This window comes from Myotis yumanensis, unplaced genomic scaffold, assembly GCF_028538775.1.
Source record: "Myotis yumanensis isolate MYYU_CA2020_CCGP unplaced genomic scaffold, mMyoYum1.0.hap1 SCAF_5, whole genome shotgun sequence".
NCBI lineage: Eukaryota > Metazoa > Chordata > Mammalia > Chiroptera > Vespertilionidae > Myotis > Myotis yumanensis.
In genome coordinates this window covers 106078606-106099180 of record NW_027223756.1, presented here as the reverse complement: position 1 = coordinate 106099180, position 20575 = coordinate 106078606, and the positions used below count along the sequence as shown (strand labels likewise).

Sequence of the window (20575 nt, the reverse complement as noted above, 5' to 3'; positions counted from 1 at the left end):
GGATATTTCACCGTAGACTTTGTCACAGTAGGCTGGGTGACCAGTAGGCTGTGTGTCCAGTAGGCTGTGTCATAGTTGGATATATCACAGTAGGCTTTGTCACAGTAAGCTGTTTGACCTAGCATTTGTCACAGTAGAATTGTGACCAGTATCCTGTTTCACAATAGGATATTCAAAGTCGGCTGTGTGACCACTAGGCAATGTCACAGTAGGATATTTCACAGTAGGCTGTGTGACCAGTAAAGTGTCACAGTAGGCTGTGTCACAGTAGGATATGTCACAGTAGGATGTGTGACCATTAGGTTGTGTCACAGTAGGATATATCATAGATCATAGTAGGCTTTCTCACAGTAGGCTGTGTAACCAGTAGACTGTGTCACAATAGACTGTGTGACCTTTAGGCTGTGTCACAGTAGGCTGTGTGACCAGTAGGCTGTCTAGTAGGATATGTCACAGTAGGCTGTGTGACCAGTTGCCTGTGTCACAGTAGGATATATCACAGTAGGCTTTGTCACAATAGGCTGTGTGACCAGTAGGCTGTTTCACAGTAGAATTGTTACCAGTAGGCTGTGTCACAATAGGATATGTCACAGTAGGCTGTGTGACCAGTAGGCACGGGTTCAGTAGGATATATCTCAATAGGATGTGTGACTAATAGGCTGTGTCACAGTAGAATTTTGACCAGTAGATTGTGTCACAATAGGATATGTCACAGTAGGCTCTGTGAACTGTAGGCTGTGTCAAAGTAGGATATGTCACAGTAGACTGTATGAACAGTAGGCTGTGTTACAGTAGGATATATTACAGGCTTTGTCACAGTAGTCTGTGTGACCAGAAGGCTGTGTCACAGTAGCTTATGTTTCAGTAGGATGTGTGAACAGTAGGTTGTGTCACAGTAGAATATTTCCCAGTAGGCTGTCTGCCCAGTAGGATGTGTCACAGTATAATTATGACCAGTATGCTGTGTCACAGTAGGTTGTGTGACCAGTAGGCTCTGTCACAGTATTCTGAGTGACCAGTAGGATGTGTCACAGTAGGCTGTTTGATTTTTAGGCTCTGTCACAGTAGGCTGTGTGACCTCTAGGCTGTGTCACAGGAGGATATATCACAGTAGGCTGTGTGACCAGTAGGCTGTGTCACAGTAGTATATGTCACAGTTGGCTCTGTGACCATTAGCCTGTTTCATAGTAGGCTGTGTTAACAGTAGACTCTGTCACTGTAGCCTGTGTGACCAATCGGCTGTGTCACAGTAGGCACTGTTACAGTAAGCTGCATTACACTAGGTTGTGTCACCAGCAGGCTGTGTGACCAGTAGTATCTGTCACAGTTTGCTTTGTGACCAATAGGCTGTGTCACATTAGGATCTGTCACAGTAGAATTGTGACCAGTAGGCCGTCCAGTAGGATTTGTGTCAGTAGGCTGTGTGACCAGTATGCTGTGTGACCAGTAGGCTTCGTGACCAATAGGCTGTTACATTAAGATGTCACAGTAGAATTGTGACCCATAGGCTGTGTCACAATAGGATATGTCTCAGTATGCTGTGTGAACAGTACGCTGTGTCATTAGGTTATGTCACAGTAGGCTGTGTGACCAGTAGGCTGTGTCACAGTAGGCTGTGTGACCAGTAGGCTGTGTCACAGTAGGCTGTGACCAGTAGTCTGTGTGACCAACAGTCTATGTTATAGTAGGCTGTGTCACAGTTGGCTATGTGACCTGTAGGCTGTGTCACAGTAGGATATGTCGCAGTAGGATGTGTCACAGTAGGCTGTGTCACAGTAGGCTATGACCAGTTGGTTGTGTGACCAGTAGGCTATGTCACAGCAGGCTCTGTTACAGTAGGCTTTGTCATGGTAGGCTGTGTTACAGTAGGCTGTGTCAGATTACACTGTATGAACAATAGGCTGTGTGATCAGTAGGATGTGTCACTGTAGGCTGTCACAGTAGCCTTTGTTATCTGTCGGTTTTGTGACCAGTCGGCTGTTTCACAGTAGTCTGTGTCACAGTAGGATATGTCACAGTATGATGTGTCACAGTAGGATGTGTCACAGTAGGCTGTGTCACAGTAGGCTCTGTCAGTATGTGTGTCACAGTAGGTTATGTCACAGTAGGATGTGTTTCAGTATGCTGTGTCACAGTACGATGTGTTATGGTAGTCTGTGTGACCAGTAGAGTATGTTTACAGTTGGAAGTGCTTTGAGTCGAGTTTGACATTGGGGTGTGCTGTCAGTGGGGTGTGTGCAAGTGGGATATTTGCTTGTGGGGTGTGTGCAAGTGGGGTTTGTTGCCAGTGGGGTGTGTTGCCAGAGTGGTGTGTTGCAGTAGTATTGTTGCCATTGAATGGCTTTTCATTAGTCATCAGTGTGTTTTCTTCACGTGATCACTAAGAATGGAATACCCAGGTGGAAATAATGATAGAAAGGGCATGATTTGCCCAATGGCAATGATTTCTCTCCTTTGTCCTCTGGGGCTAACAGAGGTGGTTTTAGGGAAAATTTCAGTCTTTCACTGGGTAACCAAAACAGTGACCCTCTGATCCACCGGCATCAGCCACATTTCTGTGTAAATCCTGTTTCTTCATCTTTATAAACTGCCGTTCCTGGGTAGAGGGTTTGACTTCGTCTTTTGGTGGGAGCTGTTGCTGAGGGCAGGTGCTGCTCAGAGCTAACGGGGCTGCTGGTCTTCTCCCCTCCCCCTCCCCCCTGCAGGGCAATGCTGATGACCGCGTGTGACCTCTCTGCCATCACGAAGCCCTGGCCCATTCAGCAACGGGTACGTCATTTACTGACACGGAATTAACCCTTAAAAATCAAAGTCAGGCATTTCTTCACTCTCCATGGCAGCTTCTGGCATATTAGTGGAAATTATGATGTCATTTTTAAGTGGCATGAAAATCAGGCAGTTGGATATAAGTGTTCTTTGTGGAAGATTCATTAGCACTTAATGAGACTTATGAGGTATGTGAAGGAGGAGGACACCTCACGGTTGGTAAGTTTGACTTTGGTAAGTACCACTTCTGGTTAGCTTAGCGATGGTTTTAACACATCCCTTTAACAGTGGAACAGGGAAGGATCGGCATTTTCTTTTTTTTCTGATAAAAATCATAAGAGGTTTTATTTATTTTTTTAATTAAATCTTTATTTTTCAGATTATTACATTGGTTCCTCTTTTTTCCCACCATAACTCCCCTCCACCCAGTTCCCACCCCTCCCTCCGCCCTCACTCCCCACCCACTGTCCTCATCCATAGGTGCACGATTATTGTCCAGTCTCTTCCCGCAACCCCCACACCCCTTTCCCCCCCAAGAATAGTCAGTCCATTCCCTATGTCCCTGATTCTATTATAATCACCAGTTCATACTGTTCATCAGATTATTTATTCACTTGATTTTTAGATTCACTTGTTGATAGATGTGTATTTGTTGTTCATAATTTGTATCTTTACCTTTTTCTTCTTCTTCCTCTTCTTAAAGGATACCTTGCAGCATTTCATATAATACTGGTTTGGTGGTGATGAACTCCTTTAGCGTTTCCTTATCTGTGAAGCTCTTTATCTGACCTTCACTTCTGAATGATAGCTTTGCTGGATAAAGTAATCTTGGTTGTAGGTTCTTGCTGTTCATCACTTTGAATATTTCTTGCCACTCCCTTCTGGCCTGCAAAGTTTCTGTTGAGAAATCAGCTGACAGTCATGTGGGTGCTCCCTTGTAGGTAACTGACTGTCTTTCTCTTGCTGCTTTTAGGATACTCTCTTTGTCTTTTGCTCTTGGCATTTTAATTATGATGTGTCTTGGTGTGGTCCTCTTTGGATTCCTTTTGTTTGGGGTTCTCTGCGCTTCCTGGACTTGGAAGTCTATTTCTTTCACCAGGTAGGGGAAGTTTTCTGTCATTATTTCTTCAAATAGGTTTTCAATATCTTTCTCTCTCTCTTCTTCTGGCACCCCTATAATTCGGATGTTGGTGCGCTTGAAGCTGTCCCAGAGGCTCCTTACACTATCTTCGTATTTTTGGATTCTTTTTTCATTTTGCTTTTCTGGTTGGGTGTTTTTTGCTTCTTCGTATTTCAAATCTTTGACTTGATTCTTGCGATCCTCTGGTCTGCTGTTGGGAGTCTGTATAATATTTATTTCAGTCAGTGTATGCTTAATTTCTAGTTGGTTCTTTATCACAACATTGAGGGTCTCACTAGATTTCTTGAGGATCTCACTGTATTTATCGGCGGCTTCTAGACAATTCTTTTTTTTTTTTTTTAAATATATTTTATTGATTTTTTACAGAGAGGAAGGGAGAGAGATAGAGAGTTAGAAACATTGATGAGAGAGAAACATCGATCAGCTGCCTCCTGCACATCTCCTACTGGGGATGTGCCCGCAACCCAGGTACATGCCCTTGACCGGAATCGAACTCGGGACCCCTCAGTCGGCAGGCCAACGCTCTATCCACCGAGCCAGACAGGTTTCGGCTAGACAATTCTTTAAAGACCTTAAAAGTGTGGTTTTGAATTCTATATCCAGCAGTTTGCTTTCCTCCATTTCTTTCATTTGTGTCCTGTTGCTTTGTCTCGGCATTTTTTATGCTTCCCTGTGTTGATAAAGTGGTTTTCTGTGCTGAGTGTCCTCTAGGACCCAGTGGTTCAGCCTCCCCAATTACCTGAGGAGAACACCTTTGGTGCACCCCCTTGTGGGCTTTGTTGCACAGTCTTGTTGTAGTTAAGCCTTGATTGTTGTAGTTATCGCTGGGAGGAATTGACCTCCAGGCCAATTGGCTGTGAGAATGAGGTGTGTCTGCAGTGGGAGAACTTCTGTGCTGGAGACACCCCTCTGGGGCAAAACTTGCTTCAGTGGGGCTTTGGTGCTCACTGAATCTGCCCCCTGAGTGTGTCTTTTATGTTTCCAGGGAGCTGCAAACTGGATGGTCCCACTCTGACCTCTGGGCTTCCTGGCTCCTGGATCTCTAGGGAGGTGCTAATCTAGCCTTCGACTGCGGCTATCCAGCAAAAGCCTCCCTGCAGGGCTTGGGTGGGGCGGGACCCACGGGATCAACAGGACGGGGCTAGCAGTTATGGCTGCTCTCAGACTTGCCCTCAGAGGCCCTGCTGCTCAGTGTCCGGGTAATCACTGCAAGCCCCTCGGAGAGAAAGCTGCCCTCGGGTTCCAAACGATGCCAGACAGTCCCACTTCTCCCGTATGAGTCTGGGTCCCTAGAGACTTGCCCAGAACTGGAGCTCAGAGCCTGAGACTCCCTCCCGATTGAAAATGACAACTGCGCCCTCAGCCGCCAGTCCACTCCACATGCACCTCCGCACCTCAGTATTTTACTTCCGCACTGTGCCTTCTCTGAGTCTCGGTATGCTTCTCTCTTTCCTTCTAGTTGTAGAATTTCCACTCAGCCAGCCTTCCTGTGGTTCTGGATGATGTCTGTTCCGTCTTTTAGTTGTATGTTTGAAGTGGTTGTTCGAGGCAGCAAACTCTGGTGTTTACCTATGCCACCATCTTGGTTTCTCTCAGGTTTTTGTTTTTTTTTTTCATTTCCCTTTTCTTTCTTCCACATCAGACCTGGGAAGGCAGAGTAGTGAGGCTGGGTCCAGACCTACAAAGCAACACTGTAAGACCTCTGTAATCAAAGCAGGTGGTGAGGGCGACAGACATGGAGTCCATAGAACATTAGACACCGCGCAGAACACTCGGTGGACAGTAGAGGTGGCATTTAAAATAACCGGGCAAGGGCAGACTTAAATAGTGTGAGGATGTCTTCCCTGTCTCCACAGCCAGATAGCGAGAGGCAGAGTGGGATCCAGTCTGCAAAGGTAAAGTCTGCATGGAGCAGAGAGCTCAGTGCAGAGAAGTAAGCCATCCGGGTGCTAAATACGAACCCTGGAGTCTTCTGCGGCCCAGGAATGAGAAGACCTTCTGGACTGTGGCTCAGCGTGCAAAAGCATTACAGGAAAAGATGAATGCATTTGATTCCATACAAATGGAAACATTAAGAACTTCTGCATGGCAAAAGATAGTATAAGCAAAGCAAAAGACCATGATACACTGATAAAAAATATGTGCAACTTCTTTCTGATAGTTAATATCACTAATATTAAAGAACTTCTGAAAACAAAGAAGAGCCCTAGCCGGTTTGGCTCAGTAGATAGAGCGTCGGCCCAAAGTTCATCCCCAGGGTACTGACTAGTAAGCCGAGTGCTTTACACCACGAGTTCCATGCGGCTGGGACAGGAATTGAGCATCATCTGTAACCATCATGGAGTGATCACAAGGGTGCATTTTATGTGAGAAAAAAAAAAAAACAAGGATTAACCACAAGGCAAGTTAAGGAGGGAAGAGGGGTGAGGAACAGAGATGCTAGCCAGAGCTGCTTCGCTAGGCTTGTTTTGTAGATTTAACTTTGGAACCATATAAATAGTGCTTATATTCCTATATAATAAAAGGTTAATATGCAATAGAACAAATGGCGAAACAACCAGGCACTATGACACGCACTGACCACCAGGGGGCAGACGCTCAATGCAAGGGCTGCCCCCTGATGGTCAATGCGCTCCCACAGGGAGAGCACCGCTCAGCCAGAAGCCCGGCTCACGGCTGGCGAGTGCAGCGGTGGTGGCAGGAGCCTCTTCCGCCTCCTCGGTAGCACTAAGGATGTCTGACTAACGGCTCCCAGACTGCAAGAGGGTGCAGGCTGGGCTGAAGGACCACCACCCCCCCCCCCCCCCCCAGTGCATGAATTTCATGCATCAGGCCTCTAGTCCTATATATTAAAGAGGTAATATGCAAATGGTCATTATACCATGATGCGTAACGTCCAATCAGCAGGAGGGTGGGGCAGCAAACTATGAGCAGTGGAAAGCTACAGGAGGGCAGGGCAGCGAGCTACAAGCAGCAGAGAGTACAGGAGGACAGGGCAGTGAGCTATGAGTGGTGGAGAGCTACAGGAGGGCAGGGCAGCAAGCTAAGTGCGGCAGAGAGCTAAGAGCAGCAATGGGTGGAGCGGCCAGCTGAGGCAGTGGCAGCAAGCTACTTGTGCATGGATTCGTGCCCACAGCCACTAGTTATAAGATAAAACTAGAGGCCCAGTGCACAAATTCATGTACCAGTGGGGTCCCTGGGCCAGGCCTGCAAGATCAGTCCAAAACCGGCCCTCTGACATCCTCCAAGGAGTCCTGGATTGCGAGAGGGCGCAGGCCAGGCCGAGGGACCCCACCAGTGCACAGTCAGGGCCAGGGAGGGACGCAGGAGGTTGGCCAGCCAGGGAGGGACCACGGAAAGGCTCCAGGGTGTGTCTGGCCCTTCTCGCTCAGTCCCGATTGGCTGGACCCCAGCAGCGAGCTAACCTACTGGTTGGAGCATCTGCCCCCTGGTGGTCAGTACATGTCATAGCAAGTGGTTGAGCAGCCTTAGCATATCATTAGCATATTATGCTTTGATTGGTTGAACGGATGACCAGATACTTAGCATATTAGGCTTCTATTATGTAGGATTAAATTTTGAACATCACTCAGCCTTGAAAGTAACATGAACCTGATTTGGGTTGTGACATTAACACAACAACCGAACCATGTATCTCTAGTAGGATGCGCCTTCAAAACAACACCTTCATCACAACAAGCCCTGGAGGCTGCTCTCAGGGATGGTGTTGTTAGTGCGATGCTGTGTATCTGTTCAGCTCCTGTTGTAGGTGATGAGGGTAGAAGCAGGTATGAAAGTCCATGGGGTGTTGAGAAGTAGGATTTGGGAGTAAGTGGTGATGAAGATCATGGACAAAGGCAGGGATGCGGATGCCGGGAATGAGAGTTTGTAGGAACCTGTGTTGTGCCCCAGCTTCGCCCCCCTCGAGGGGCTTACATGGGTCACCTTGGTTAATGAGCAAACCTGGTGCCACTGAGGTTTCTGAACACCTCCCTGGAGAGGAGCTCGGGCTCCGGAGAGAAATGGCTGGTCCTGGGGCTGAAGCAGGAGACGGCCAGGAAATGGGTCCTGGCAGGTTACTAGGTGACCTGGAGCAGCAGGGAGCGAGGAGGTGCAGGCTGAGCAGGTCCTGGTGGTACCAGAGAAGTCACGCACTGAGCATCCACTGGCTGAAAGGGGATAATCTGGGCATCATGAGGGATCAGAATACGTTAAATACGTTTAAATTTCAGAGTTTGAAGTAATAAGCAAGGGAAGGAAACAAAGCCTTGCCTGGTCATCTTTGGCGGATGCTTTGGGAGAACCAAGTTAGTTTTAAAATGGTAACAAAAGTGGGGAACAAGCATTTCCCCTGCTTTTTTATGCCAGCGGTGCTTTAGGGGAACCAATTAGCTTTCTCTTCATTGTATTTCACCTAATAAAGCAGAAAGGAATGATTGGTTGGCTGTCAGCTTTGCAGCCCCTACATCACTGGAGGTAGACAGAGGTCATCCGCAGTTGCTAAGGTCACGAAAAGAGTCAACCAGGTGTTCGCTAGGAACCGCAGCAGGAGGACGCTGCCTCTGAGCAAAGATGCAAGTTAGAAAGATCCCGTCTCAATCTCATCGCAGCTCCACATCTCATCACCAGTGACAGAAACGGCACAGGTGCCCGATCCATCCCAGACGCAGTCAGCAAAGCCTAGACAGTGGGAACTGCAGGCGGCAAAACCCAGCGTATTCAACATATTCAATAAGAACAACCACAGAAACCATAAGGGAAGCGCTTGCAGTGGTTCTCAACCTTCCTAATGCCACGACCCTTTCATACAGTTCCTCATGTGGTGGTGACCCCCAACCAAAAAATTATTTTCGTTGCTACTTCATAACTGTAATTTTGCTACTGTTATGAATCGTAATGTAAATATCTGATATGCAGGATGTATTTTCAGGGATCTCGACCCACAGATTGAGAACCACTGTCTTAGAAGGAGAAGGGAGGGCCCGGGAGGTTAAAGTCACAAGGCCTATGAATGGAGTGCAAAGGACGCGCCTACCTGCTGTATATTCACAGACCGGGGACCCCCATGCCTGATGCCTTGCTGATTGCACTCCCACATGGGCTCCCTGCTTTTCCCCGCTAAGCGCTGAAGTTGTGACAGCAGCTTTTTCTGCGTAGTGAGAGGGTGCAGACTCCACCTTGGTGACCAGCACACATTGAAAGCAAAGGGGATACAATTTCATTCCCCGTTCCTGCCTGGCCCTAAGTGTACTGATGTGTTTGAAAGCTGTAGATCTGAACGGTTTTAGTACCTTTTATTTTTAGCTTAAAATCATATATATTTCAAAACCAGATAAAACCAAACAATTTGTTTTTCAATGCCTACACACATATGGTAACATAATAAATGAAATACACAAAATTTAGGGCACAGTTACTTGTGCGGGTGTAGTAGGGTAAAAGTGTTAGGAATGGATATACAGGTCTTGAGAGGTACACGTAATATTCTATTTGCAAAATTCATAACTTGGTATTTTTTATCAATATTTTACCATGTACTTACACATCATAAATACTCCTAATTCTATAGTTTATAACATTGACACATTTTAAAAGTTTTATGGTGTTTTAGCATATAAAACGGTGCAACTATGTAGGATTACCCTTTTTTAATAATACAACATAAAATATTTATATTTCCCTCTTTTCAATTGCTTTCGAGACTATGTTTTCTGGATTATTTGTCCTTATATTGATGACTTGTATTTGGAAAGCATTGAAAATGCTATTGTAACTTTTGAGATTTCTGTCAAAAATACAGGAAACATTCTTTGTTCTATTTATATAAACTATCAACATTTGAAAAACCGATAAGAATTCTAATGCTGTTTATCTGAAACTCCAAAGAGCCATTGAACTTTGGAGATCCAGGACGTCAGTCACTTTCAGAGAAAAGGCTGTGACCCCCAGATGCCCTGTGTTGTCTATTTCACAGAGAAGAGGGTATAACCCCCGAACGCCCTGTGCTGTCTATTTCAGATCGCAGAGCTTGTGGCGGCGGAATTCTTTGACCAAGGAGACAAAGAGAGAAGAGAACTCAACATAGAGCCTGCGGTGAGTATGAGGCCCATAGCTAGGAGTTATTAAATAATGACTCAAGAGCTTTTTTGTTATGAACTTCTCTTTAGGTGTCAGTGAGGTCTTGGGAACACGGCTTCTCATTCTGTTTCCCATCCTGTTATACCTACTGTTTTGTAATTTGCTTTTTCTATTTAAGTATCATCAGCTACTTTTCATTCTAACAATGCTACCCTCCAAATATTGTTTATCATGGTTACATAAAACAGATCTAACTGTCACTTACCCACGTCCCTCGGTGGATATTTGCGATGCTCACCATCCCACCCAGCACCGTGATAACCATCCATGTTGCTGAGCATGACCATCATCCTGTTAGGATGGATTCCCAGAAAGGCACATGGATTTTGAAGGTTTTTTTGAATACATACTTCCTTTTGCATAGGGTATGGATCTCAAATACAAGAAAAAGATTCCCCTGGAACCATCTGGAACGAGTTTTCCTGCACATGAAGCATAGAGTCATGTTTTCCAATTCCAATGGACGTTAATTGGGCCCATGGTGAATGGGCCGTGGTTAACAAAGGCCCAAGCTGTGTCTCACTCGTCTCTTCCAGTTGCACAGTGTGAGGCGGGCTGTTTGAAGCTCAGAATCTTCATAGAAAGTGGTGGGCAGAGTGGTGGTAACAGTGAGGGAGGATGTGCTTGACTGAAAGCCCCAGACAGACGCGGTGCTTCCCACGCGGGTGCTGGCTCACCTGGTCTCGTCACGAGCTCTTGGGCGAAGTAGCAGCAGCACCTCCCTCGGAGGCTCCTGACCTGAGTTGTACCCACTGTGGCCTCGGCACCTCCCACAGAGAAGGTGTTAGATCCATAGCTGAATGCAGTTCACAGCTTGCGTGTCCTTCAAGTACACATCAGCGGTCGGTTCTACATCAGAAATGAATGTTAGGTCAGTAGTTGGATGCAAGTCAGTGGTCAGCTCTAGGACAGTGTCAGCTCTAGGACAGTGTCAGCTCTAGGACAGTGTCAGCTCTAGGACAATGTCAGCTCTAGGAATGTCAGCTCTAGGACAGTGTCAGCTCCAGGACAGTGTCAGCTCTAGGACAGTGTCAGCTCTAGGAGTGTCAGCTCTAGGGCAGTGTCAGCTCTAGTAGACAGTGTCAGCTCTAGGACAGTCTCAGCTCCAGGACAGTGTCAGCTCTAGTAGACAATGTCAGCTCTAGGACAGTCTCAGCTCCAGGACAGTGTCAGCTCCAGGGCAGTGTCAGCTCCAGGGCAGTGTCAGCTCCAGGACAGTGTCAGCTCTAGGACAGTGTCAGCTCCAGGGCAGTGTCAGCTCTAGGAGTGTCAGCTCTAGGACAGTGTCAGCTCTAGGAGTGTCAGCTCTAGGACAGTGTCAGCTCCAGGACAGTGTCAGCTCCAGGGCAGTGTCAGCTCCAGGACAGTGTCAGCTCTAGGACAGTGTCAGCTCTAGGGCAGTGTCGGCTCTAGTAGACAGTGTCAGCTCTAGGACAGTGTCAGCTCTAGGGCAGTGTCAGCTCTAGGGCAATGTCAGCTCTAGGGCAGCGGTTAGTTCTGGGTGATGTGGGAAGGTCACCGCCAGGACATAAGTCTGAGGATTGGGCCTTCCTGAGGGTGCTGCCTCGGGCAGTGCCGGAGGCTGGCAAAGGTCGGGAGGCGGTGAGTAGGTACCAGCCCGTCCTCCCCTGGCCCGGGACGGGCACTGTGCTCTTTCCGTGGCTGCAGGTCTGAGTGTCTCTCCTGTGTTTGTGCTTCAGGACCTCATGAACAGGGAGAAGAAGAACAAGATCCCGAGTATGCAGGTGGGCTTCATCGACGCCATCTGCCTGCAGCTGTATGAGGTATCTCCATGCAAACTGCTAGGCTGCTAAACTCCTACATTTCATATTTGCAGTTTCCCAGACACTTCACGTCACCAAGTGCAGCCATCTAGTGAGTGCCTGCTACATGCTAGTCCCAGCCGTGAGGGACATTAGGACTGAGGTCCCGCTGACCTCCCTGAGGACATATGCTGCTCTCTGTCAGTGTTATTCCTTTTACGTTAACTCTGGCCTAAATAGAGAAACTAATTATCCAACTCTTTCTCAGTAAACAGTGCAGCTGAATAGTGTTGATACGTGTCTGTGAGGGTAGCGGAGTGGCTGGGAGACTATTGCAAGTTCGACCTCCAGTCTCCTGCTGCTTGGGGTCTTTATTTTCGAGTTGAAGACATTTGCCCTAACACAACCAGTTCACTGGTTTAGATGTTTAATGCCCCATGTACAGAAGATAGATGCTGCCCTTGTCTTTCCAAGTTTAAATGGTATCCCGTCACCTAACCCTGTTGTTGGGTGTTTAAGTCAATGTTTCTTTATTATGAAGAAATCTGCCATGAACATCCTTTTTTCTAAATATTTATGACACTATAGCAGGTAAATAATAGCACCACAAAGAATTATGAATCCATCTTTATTGTAATTGTGGATAAAAATTGATTTAAGTACATGATAAGAAAAAAATCTATATATATATATAAAGAGCCAGGGGCCGTCACATCCAAAACAACCAAACGGACGACCGATCAGGCTGAGTAAGGTGACAAGGCCAGCAGGGGGGTTGGTGAGGGACGACCAAACAACTGAGCAGCAGGCTGCGTGGGGCGATCAGGCCGGCAAGGGGGTTGGTGAGGGACGACCAAACAACTGAACACCAGGCTGCGTGGGGCGACCAGGCCGGCAGGGGGGACAGTGAGGGATGACAGGCCAGCAGAGGCAGGCAGTGAGGGGCGACCAGGCCGTCGGGGGGCACAATTGGGGACAACCAGGCTGGCAGGGGGGGCAGTGAGGTGCAACCAGGCTGGCAGGGGGCGCACTTGGCAGCAGTCAGGCCGGCAGGTGGGGCAGTGAGGAGCAAACAGGCCAGCAAGGGCGGGCAGTTGGGGGCGACCAGGTCAGCAGGGAGGTTAGTGAGGGGCGACAAAACAACTGAACAGCAGGCTATGTGGGGCAACCAGGCCGGCAGGGGGCACAGTTGGTGGCAACCAGGCTGGCAGGGGGGCAGTGAGGGGTGACCAGGCCAGCATGGGGGGGCCGTGAGGGGCGACCAAGTCAGCAGGCGGGGCAGTTGGGGGCTACCAGGCCAGCAGGGGGGGCAGTTGGGGGCAACCAGGCCTGCAGGGGGGGCAGTTTGGGACAACCAGGCTGGCAGGAGGAGGCAGTGAGGGGCCATCAGACCGGCAGAGGGGGTCAGTGAGGAGCGATCAGGTCAGCAGGCAAAGGTGGTTAGGGGTGATCAGGCTGGCAGGGGGGCCAGTTAGGGGCAATCAGGCAGGCAGGCAGGTGAGCTGTTAGGAGCCAGCAGTCCTGGATTGTGAGAGGAATGTCCAATTGCCAGTTTAGGCCCGGTTGGGGATCGGGCCTAAACCGGCAGTTGGACATCCCCTGAGGGGTCCCGTATGGAGAGGGTGTGGGCTGGGCTGAGGGGACCACCCCCCGCCCAATGCACAAATTTCATGCACTGGGCCTCTAGTTTTATAGAAAAAATGCATAAACAGAGTGTCCAGGACAGTCACAAGCAGGGGGCAATGTCTGTGCTACGTAAAAAGGCAAAATGCCTTGTTGCCCTGCCAGCAGCTCGCGGGGCCGCCCAGCCCAGTGCTGTGGTTTGTGACGCGTGTTCGCCCTGTCTCAGCACGGACTCGCTCCCAGGGGACCTTCTGTGTGTCACAGCCATGGTCTCTGGGTAATCACGAAGCCTGTGAAAGCCGCGGGCTGCCCGCAATGAGCAGTGCGGCCGGCACACGGGGAGGGCTGCTCCCGGCGCCCCCTAAGGCGGCTCTCTCTTCTTCCCCAGGCGCTGGCCCGCGTGTCCCCTGACTGCTCCCCCCTGCTGGACGGCTGCAGGCACAACAGGCAGAAGTGGCAGGCGCTGGCTGAGCAGCAGGACGCACTGGTCAACGGGGCTGGCGGCCCTGCCCCACGCAGCTGACCGCCTGGGCCCTGGGCGGGATGCTGGCGACCGCGGTCTGCACGGCCCGGCCTCGCTGGATGCTGAACAGGCTGCGTGTGTCCTTCCACAGTGTCCTGGTGTGTTTGCACAGCTTCTGAGAGCACAGCGGGGACTTTTCAGGGAGCAGTCCTGCCTGCCTATGTGTGTGTGTTGCCCACTGAGCTGAGGCTCGCTAAGCACCGGACCACCCCCCAACCACGGGACCGACCCCCCACCGCAGGTCCACGCAGGAATCGGTGCTGAGCGTGCGGGCTGCGTCTCACGTTCAGTTGGCTGTTTCGCTTGGGAATTTTAAGCGATTGGTTTTGTGGTTTGGAATCGCGGACCTTTCAAGAATGTTTGGAATCTTTTCTTTCTCAAAAATAGGCCCAGACCAAATGGAATATATTCCATGACACGTAAAACCTTCGTAAGATAGAGAAAAGTTGGGGCTGCGTGGATGTGAAAGGGGGACGGGATTATTTGTCAACAATGTATTATGTTAACAAAACAGTTAAAACTCCCAAGCAATGGAAAGTGCTGCAGGGCAGAATTGTCGTTTCACTGACCATCACTGATCTTATCAACAGGCAGTGTGACCCGGAAACGCTACGGTCACCAGTTCTGCCCCTTTTTTGTGTGTAACTCCCTCAGCGTTTATCATCGGTTCATCGTACAGCATAGTTTATCGGGGGCCGGTTTGCACCCCAGTGGGAAATCAGGAACCAAGTGGCCGTTGGAGCCCAGAGCTGGCGTGAGATGTGACTGCCGATAGGAGAGCGCAGCAGAAGGCCACCTGGACATGGGCCGGAAGTGAGCCCACGGGGGCAGCAGCCGGACACTCAGGCCTGAGGGACGGTCAGCAGTCTGTTTTGTGCCTGAGGCAGTGCCCAGTGTGGGCTCGTGGGACCAGTCCGCCCGGGATCACAGAATGTGGGCGTGTGCCCTAACCACGGGCCCTGAGCTGGGCCTGGTGTCTTCATGTCTCTCGCTTCCCGTCCATTTAGAAAATGTGAACATTTTTAGCATTTGAGCTCCACTCGTAGTGTGTGCTCCTGTGCACAATCCGGCACTGGAGACGCAGAGGGGGCAGGCGGCTGCTTCCAGAAAGATAATCCGCTCAAACCCCTGCAGATGTCTGGACTGAGCAGGAAGAGTGGTGTTTGTTTGGTTTGTCACCTGCCCCCCAACCCCAAACAAGTTTCTGTTTTGGGGGGAAGTTTCTGGGGGGCCGGTAACAGCATTAGCAAAGCTTTCATGGAAACAAGGTTCCCATGGGTAGCATTTTCCTCTAAACTGCCTAACACTCAGCAGGTGAAGTTGTATATGTACGTGTACCTTGGGATAATGTATCTGCATTCTTACCATTCAGGTTTAAAAAAGGGGGGGTGGGTGGCAAATCTACGGCCTTCACTCTGTGAGAAAGGCCAGTCTACAGCGTTAGGGACTGCGTGATGCTGTATGTGTGATTGTCATGACACTTGTATGTTCAGGATGTGACCCTATTTCTATCTCATATCATTCAGATGACCTGAGGCACCACTTGGGGGCGCGGGTGTGTCTGCCACAGGCTTCCCCTGAATCACACACCTGCATCCTGTGCACACCCCTGTGTATGCGTGTTCCTCAGCGTGGAACACTGAAGTGGCATCTCTCATAACCTACTTGTCACCGTGCCCTGTGACTGTGCCTCCGTCTGCGTCATACGCTTCGGTTCCGACCCCCCCCCCCCCCCACCGACCCCCCCGCCACACATCACTGAGACCGTAAAAGCCACTGCAGATGAGTCTGGGAGGGTGTGAGGGGCCATTTTAACAGGCAGAGAGATACACTTAGACTAGGAACCGTTCGGTTTGCCTGTAGATGCGCTGGTTTTACTTCACTCGTTTAGAAATTAGAAGTTAGGCTGTGCCACGCCTGGCACTGTAGTCCCTGCAGAAGAAGACTTCTTTAGGGCTGGTTCTAGCCATTTTACTTCCCCATTTTTAGGAAAATCATTCCATACATGGGCTCCTACCTGGTATGTGGCACAAAGTTTTCATTCTCATGTGAATATTTTCTTTCCTGTCGCTTCCTAGGTGGGAAATACATGTCCAGGGTGGGCCGGTGGTTGTTGGTATGGGAAGTAATACAGCAATTAGTAAGTCACGCTACAAAAAACGCTGTTTCATGTGCTCACTGGTGTAGGCCTCCGCCTTCCCCTGTGTGTCTATCACCCAAACCAGCAAGCACGCGCTCTGCTCCAGAGAAAGCGGTTGGTGTGGTTTTAGCTGAGTGACATTGCACCATTATTTCATTTCCATGGTCAGCCCCCGAGCCCCCACTGCTCACTCAGCTGTTTGAATCTGTGAACATGCCCGGCCGGGTACTTTTCGGAGCGTGGGCTTTGCCGGCCGCCGTCCTGTGTGGACTCATGTGGGTCACAACCTCTGTCACCCGGACACGGAGGCGCTGTGTTCGGGAGAAGCCTCTGTCTCCCCAAGGATGTCACAGGCGGCGGCTGCTCTGTCCGCCCAGCAGCCGAGACCACTGTCGCACGAGACACGCGGCCACAGGGCTGTGATCCCACGGGTGGCTCCTCAGAGACACACGCTCATTCGCTGCTCACGCAGACCAGACGGCTGGTGCGCGGGGGACTCGGGCTGAGCGCGGCCTCAGAGCACAGCCGGGCGTGAGGTAGTCACCTGTCTCCTAATCCCCAGCGGTTTCCTCCCAGCCCTGCTGGCCTGGAGCGTGGGAACCTGCCGGAGTGCTAGCTCCGGGGGACGGGCCCAGCTGCGAGCCTGCCTCACCGGGACCTGCCCGTGTCCGGCACAGAGCACGCGTGTTGGACCCCGTGGATTTCACGTTTCCTGTGTTTCTCATCGTGCAGCATCACGGCCGCACAAGCGATACTGCTTTGCTTCATGCTGAGATCCTTGGCGATGAGAGAAGGAAACCGTGGCCCCGCCATTGCCTCCCCGAGCGCCTGCTTACACGGGGGCAGTGCCACTCTGCCTGGCCCGCCTCGGTCCCTACTGACCTGTGTCTGCCTCGGTCCCTGCCACGGTCCCTGCTGACCTGTGTCCGCCTCAGTCCCTGCCACGCGCCAGGTGCAGGCCACTGAGGAGACAGCACAGCAGCCTCGTGGGCTCCCAGCCTCGTGGACGGTGCTGGTGGGACCAGCTCAGCGCTGAGCCTGCCTGTGTCCCACGGTGTCACTTTTGTTTTCATCGATAACCTGTGGTCATGCATTTTCCAAGGAGCTCCTCACCTGGACCTTAGGAGATCTGTCAGGACACCTGTCTTCCTGCAAGCTTGTCGCGGGCCCCGAGGGTGCCGCTGCTGGGGTGGGGCCGTGTGCTGCACCATCCCCAGGTTGCTGGCCACAGCCTGTCCCATGCACACGGGGGCCCTTCGGCAGCTCGCGCTGCCGTCCACACCCTCCTCAAAGCCTGTGGAGACACGTCCGAACGAATGCTGTTGAAAGCCGTGTAAATAGTGGGAAATAGAAATTTCTATTACAGTTTAAGAAAACCTGATGAATCATCACTAGCCACTGTTAATATCTATTTGTATTCTTATACCTTTTCAACATATTTGAACAAATATATAGTTTCTGGCACTATTTTTGTACTAGGATAACGGAGGTACTGTGTATATTGTGTTTAGCGGTTAAGTCCACTTGAATGACTGTGGGTGTTGATTTCTCATCTTCCCCTCCCCCACCCCCACCTCCACCGGAAGAAGCATTTCAGAGGCACGTCCTCTCGGGGACCAGCCCTACAGGCCACAGTCAGGGTTGCCCCCAGAGGGCGGCTCCTCACTGTGCGTTGTCCCCTCGTGTTGCCACGCTTTGTAAAAATAAAAGGAAGAATGAACAGCCACGCATGAGTGTGGAGTGGTTATTGGGTGTGGATCTGAGGCAGCGGGAACGGGTCGAAGAGATGGAGAGACTTCAGACCTTGCTAACCTGGGTCCTGCCAGCTGGGAAAAGTCCTTCTCCGGCCCAGACTCCTCTCGGCAGCATTCCTCTTTTTAACAGTGTCCTTTGCCACTCACTGCGGCCACATTCCCCATCTCACTCCAAGAGCCCAGCCACGCTCCGGAGGACGGGCCCAGCCTCATGCCACAGAAGTGCAGGCGTGGGGGGGATGCTGGCCACGTACATCGCCTGGATCCCAGCCCAGCTGCCCAGTTTCCAAGTAGGTGTGACTCCACTCAGCCCTCCTTTTAGTTTTTCATTGTAAGAGGCCCCCAGTCCATGGGTGGTGGGTCAGGTGGGCACCTGGAAGCATAGAGGTGGGCGTCTCTCACCCTGCAGATTGGTGTGTTTGGGATCCACAGTGACCCTTTTGTTCCTCGAGCACAGGGCCCTCCAGCGCGGGGCAGAGGCGGGAGGTGGGGTTCAGCGCAGGGTCGCAGACCTTGTAGGTTCTGCCTAGACAAGCCCTTTCCCATGGCCGAGAGGCTGGGCCTGCATGTCAGGGCTGAAGGCCAAGTACACGGAGCTCGCCTGCAGCCAGAGTTCAGGCTTCCGGGCCACTAGAGGGCCCCAGAGTTTGAGTTGTATTTAAAAATGATCATCTCTCCACCCCCTCCCCAAAGACAGACACACACACACACACACACACACACACACACACACACACGGCACAAACAGTGAATAGAGCTGCTTTTGAAAAATTTTTAGGAGCTGGAAAATATCACGCTGAGTGAAATAAGCCAAACTGAAAAAGACAAATGTCACATGATCTCACTTATTTGTGGGATCCAATGAACAAAATGATCACACCTAACTGCCTCTGCCTTGGCCCTGCTACCATGGCTTTGTCTGGAAGGATGTCTGGAAGGTCTCCCAGTCTAATTAGCATATTACCCTTTTATTAGTATAGATAGGCACAGCCCATGGACACGGGCAATAGGGTGGGGAAGATCTGCAGGGAGGGGGTGGGAGGAGGAGGAAAGGGGGGAAGGGAGACATCTGTAATACTATCAACACTAAAAATATATTTTAAAAAATAATAATAAAAATAAAAAGGTTTTACTAGCAAAGGAGAAATAAATGGGAAAAATCAATGGATAAAGAAGACTGGCTGCCCTTTGTCCAGTGATATTTCTTCATGATTTTCTCCAAATGAACAATAACTGACCACCGGGAGGGTCCCCCTGACCCTCGACACCCCTTCCTGAGGCTCCCTCTCACTGAAGAGCAGCCGGCAGCTCTGCACCCCGTCCTGCTGCCAGCTGTGCTGCCTCCCATCCGATGGGCCCTGAGTGACAGGGGGCCGGTGTGGGGGCAACTCTATGTTTAAGCCACAGGAAAGTGAGTGGACAAACACATTGAATGGGCAGAGATGATGCTCTGATTTCAAGCTACATTCAGTCTCGAAAGGAACAACGTGACATGTTTCCATTTCACAAACCACTTGTTCAAAATGGAAATCCACGGGAGTTATGAATGGAATCAAAATATTTGCATCAAAGAGATCTGGCTAGCCTGGCTGGCATGGCTCAGTGGTTGAGCGTCGACCTATGAACCAGGAGGTCACGGTTTGATTCCCTGCCAGGGCACATGCCCAGATTGTGGGATCCATCCCAGTGTGGGGCGTACAGGAGGCAGCCAATCCATGATTCTCTCTCATCATTGATGTTTCTCTCTCCCTCTGCCTTCCTCTCTGAAACCAATAAAAAAATATTTTTAAAAAAGAGATCTAATTGTCATGTATGATCTCCCTCTCCACTTGCTTCATTTTAAGAGAGAAAGAGAGAGAGTGTGTGTGAGTGTGTGTGAGTATGTGTGTATGAGTGTGTGTGTGTGTGTGTGTGTGTGTGTGTGCATGTGATAAACACCAACTAAGCTGACTCCGTCATCTGATAGCTTCCCACGGGCACATTTTCGATCCCTCTTTCTAAACTGAGGGACAAGATTGCATGGCTGAGGGGTCGCTGGGAGGGGGTCGAGGGAGCAACGGACATGGGCTGTGCTGTCTCCTGCAGTGACTACTCCTAGAGCCATGTCACGTCCCCGCCCTGTGTCCCCTTGCTCAGCAGGAGTGATTCAGGCTTTACGTGACCCGATCCAGCAAATTCCTGTAAGAAACACACTTCCTTTCCCAACTAGCTCGCTCCCGCCCGTGACCTCAGGGACCTTGGAGCGCTGCCCTAGCTCCCACCAGGGCTCCTGACGGCTGCTCTGCCGGGCCCACGGCCGCCTCCCTCGCTGCCCCTGCCTCTGGTCAGCGTCCACCATCTCTCCTGGGCCTGCCACAGCCATGAAGTTCCAGGGATAGAGTGTGCTCCCTCCTCCTCCTAGGCGGCGGGTGAAGTCCACCCTGGGTGACCCCAGACTAGCGGCGCCATGGTGTGGCCCTGTGCAGGGAGAGAAAGGTGTGGCTGAAAGATCTGTTCTTGTGGTGGTGTGGCGGGGGCGGTTTGAGGATTTGTGTTTATGTGTGTGTGTTTGTTTTTGTTTAATCCTCACCAAGGATGTTTTTTCCATTGATTTTTATAAAGAGTGGAGGGAAGGGAAGAGGAGGAGGGGGGGTGAGAGAGAGAGAGAGGAATATTGATGTGAGAGAGACACATCGATGGGCTGCCTCCTGCATACACCCTGACCAAGGCTGGGTGTCGAATCTGCGA

At 50.5% G+C, this 20575-nt stretch overlaps 1 protein-coding gene across 1 annotated transcript in view; it reads left to right on the top strand.

Moving 5' to 3' along the window:
* PDE5A (phosphodiesterase 5A) overlaps nt 1-17814 on the top strand; it is a 153356-nt gene extending 135542 nt beyond the window's left edge. The window contains exons 18-21 of the mRNA XM_070416905.1: nt 2706-2769; nt 9926-10000; nt 11746-11829; nt 13820-17814. Coding sequence (XP_070273006.1) covers nt 2706-2769; nt 9926-10000; nt 11746-11829; nt 13820-13954 — 358 coding nt within the window. The 3' untranslated portion in view covers nt 13955-17814. The remainder of the gene's footprint in view (nt 1-2705; nt 2770-9925; nt 10001-11745; nt 11830-13819) is intronic.
* Nucleotides 17815-20575: the final 2761 nt, after the last annotated feature.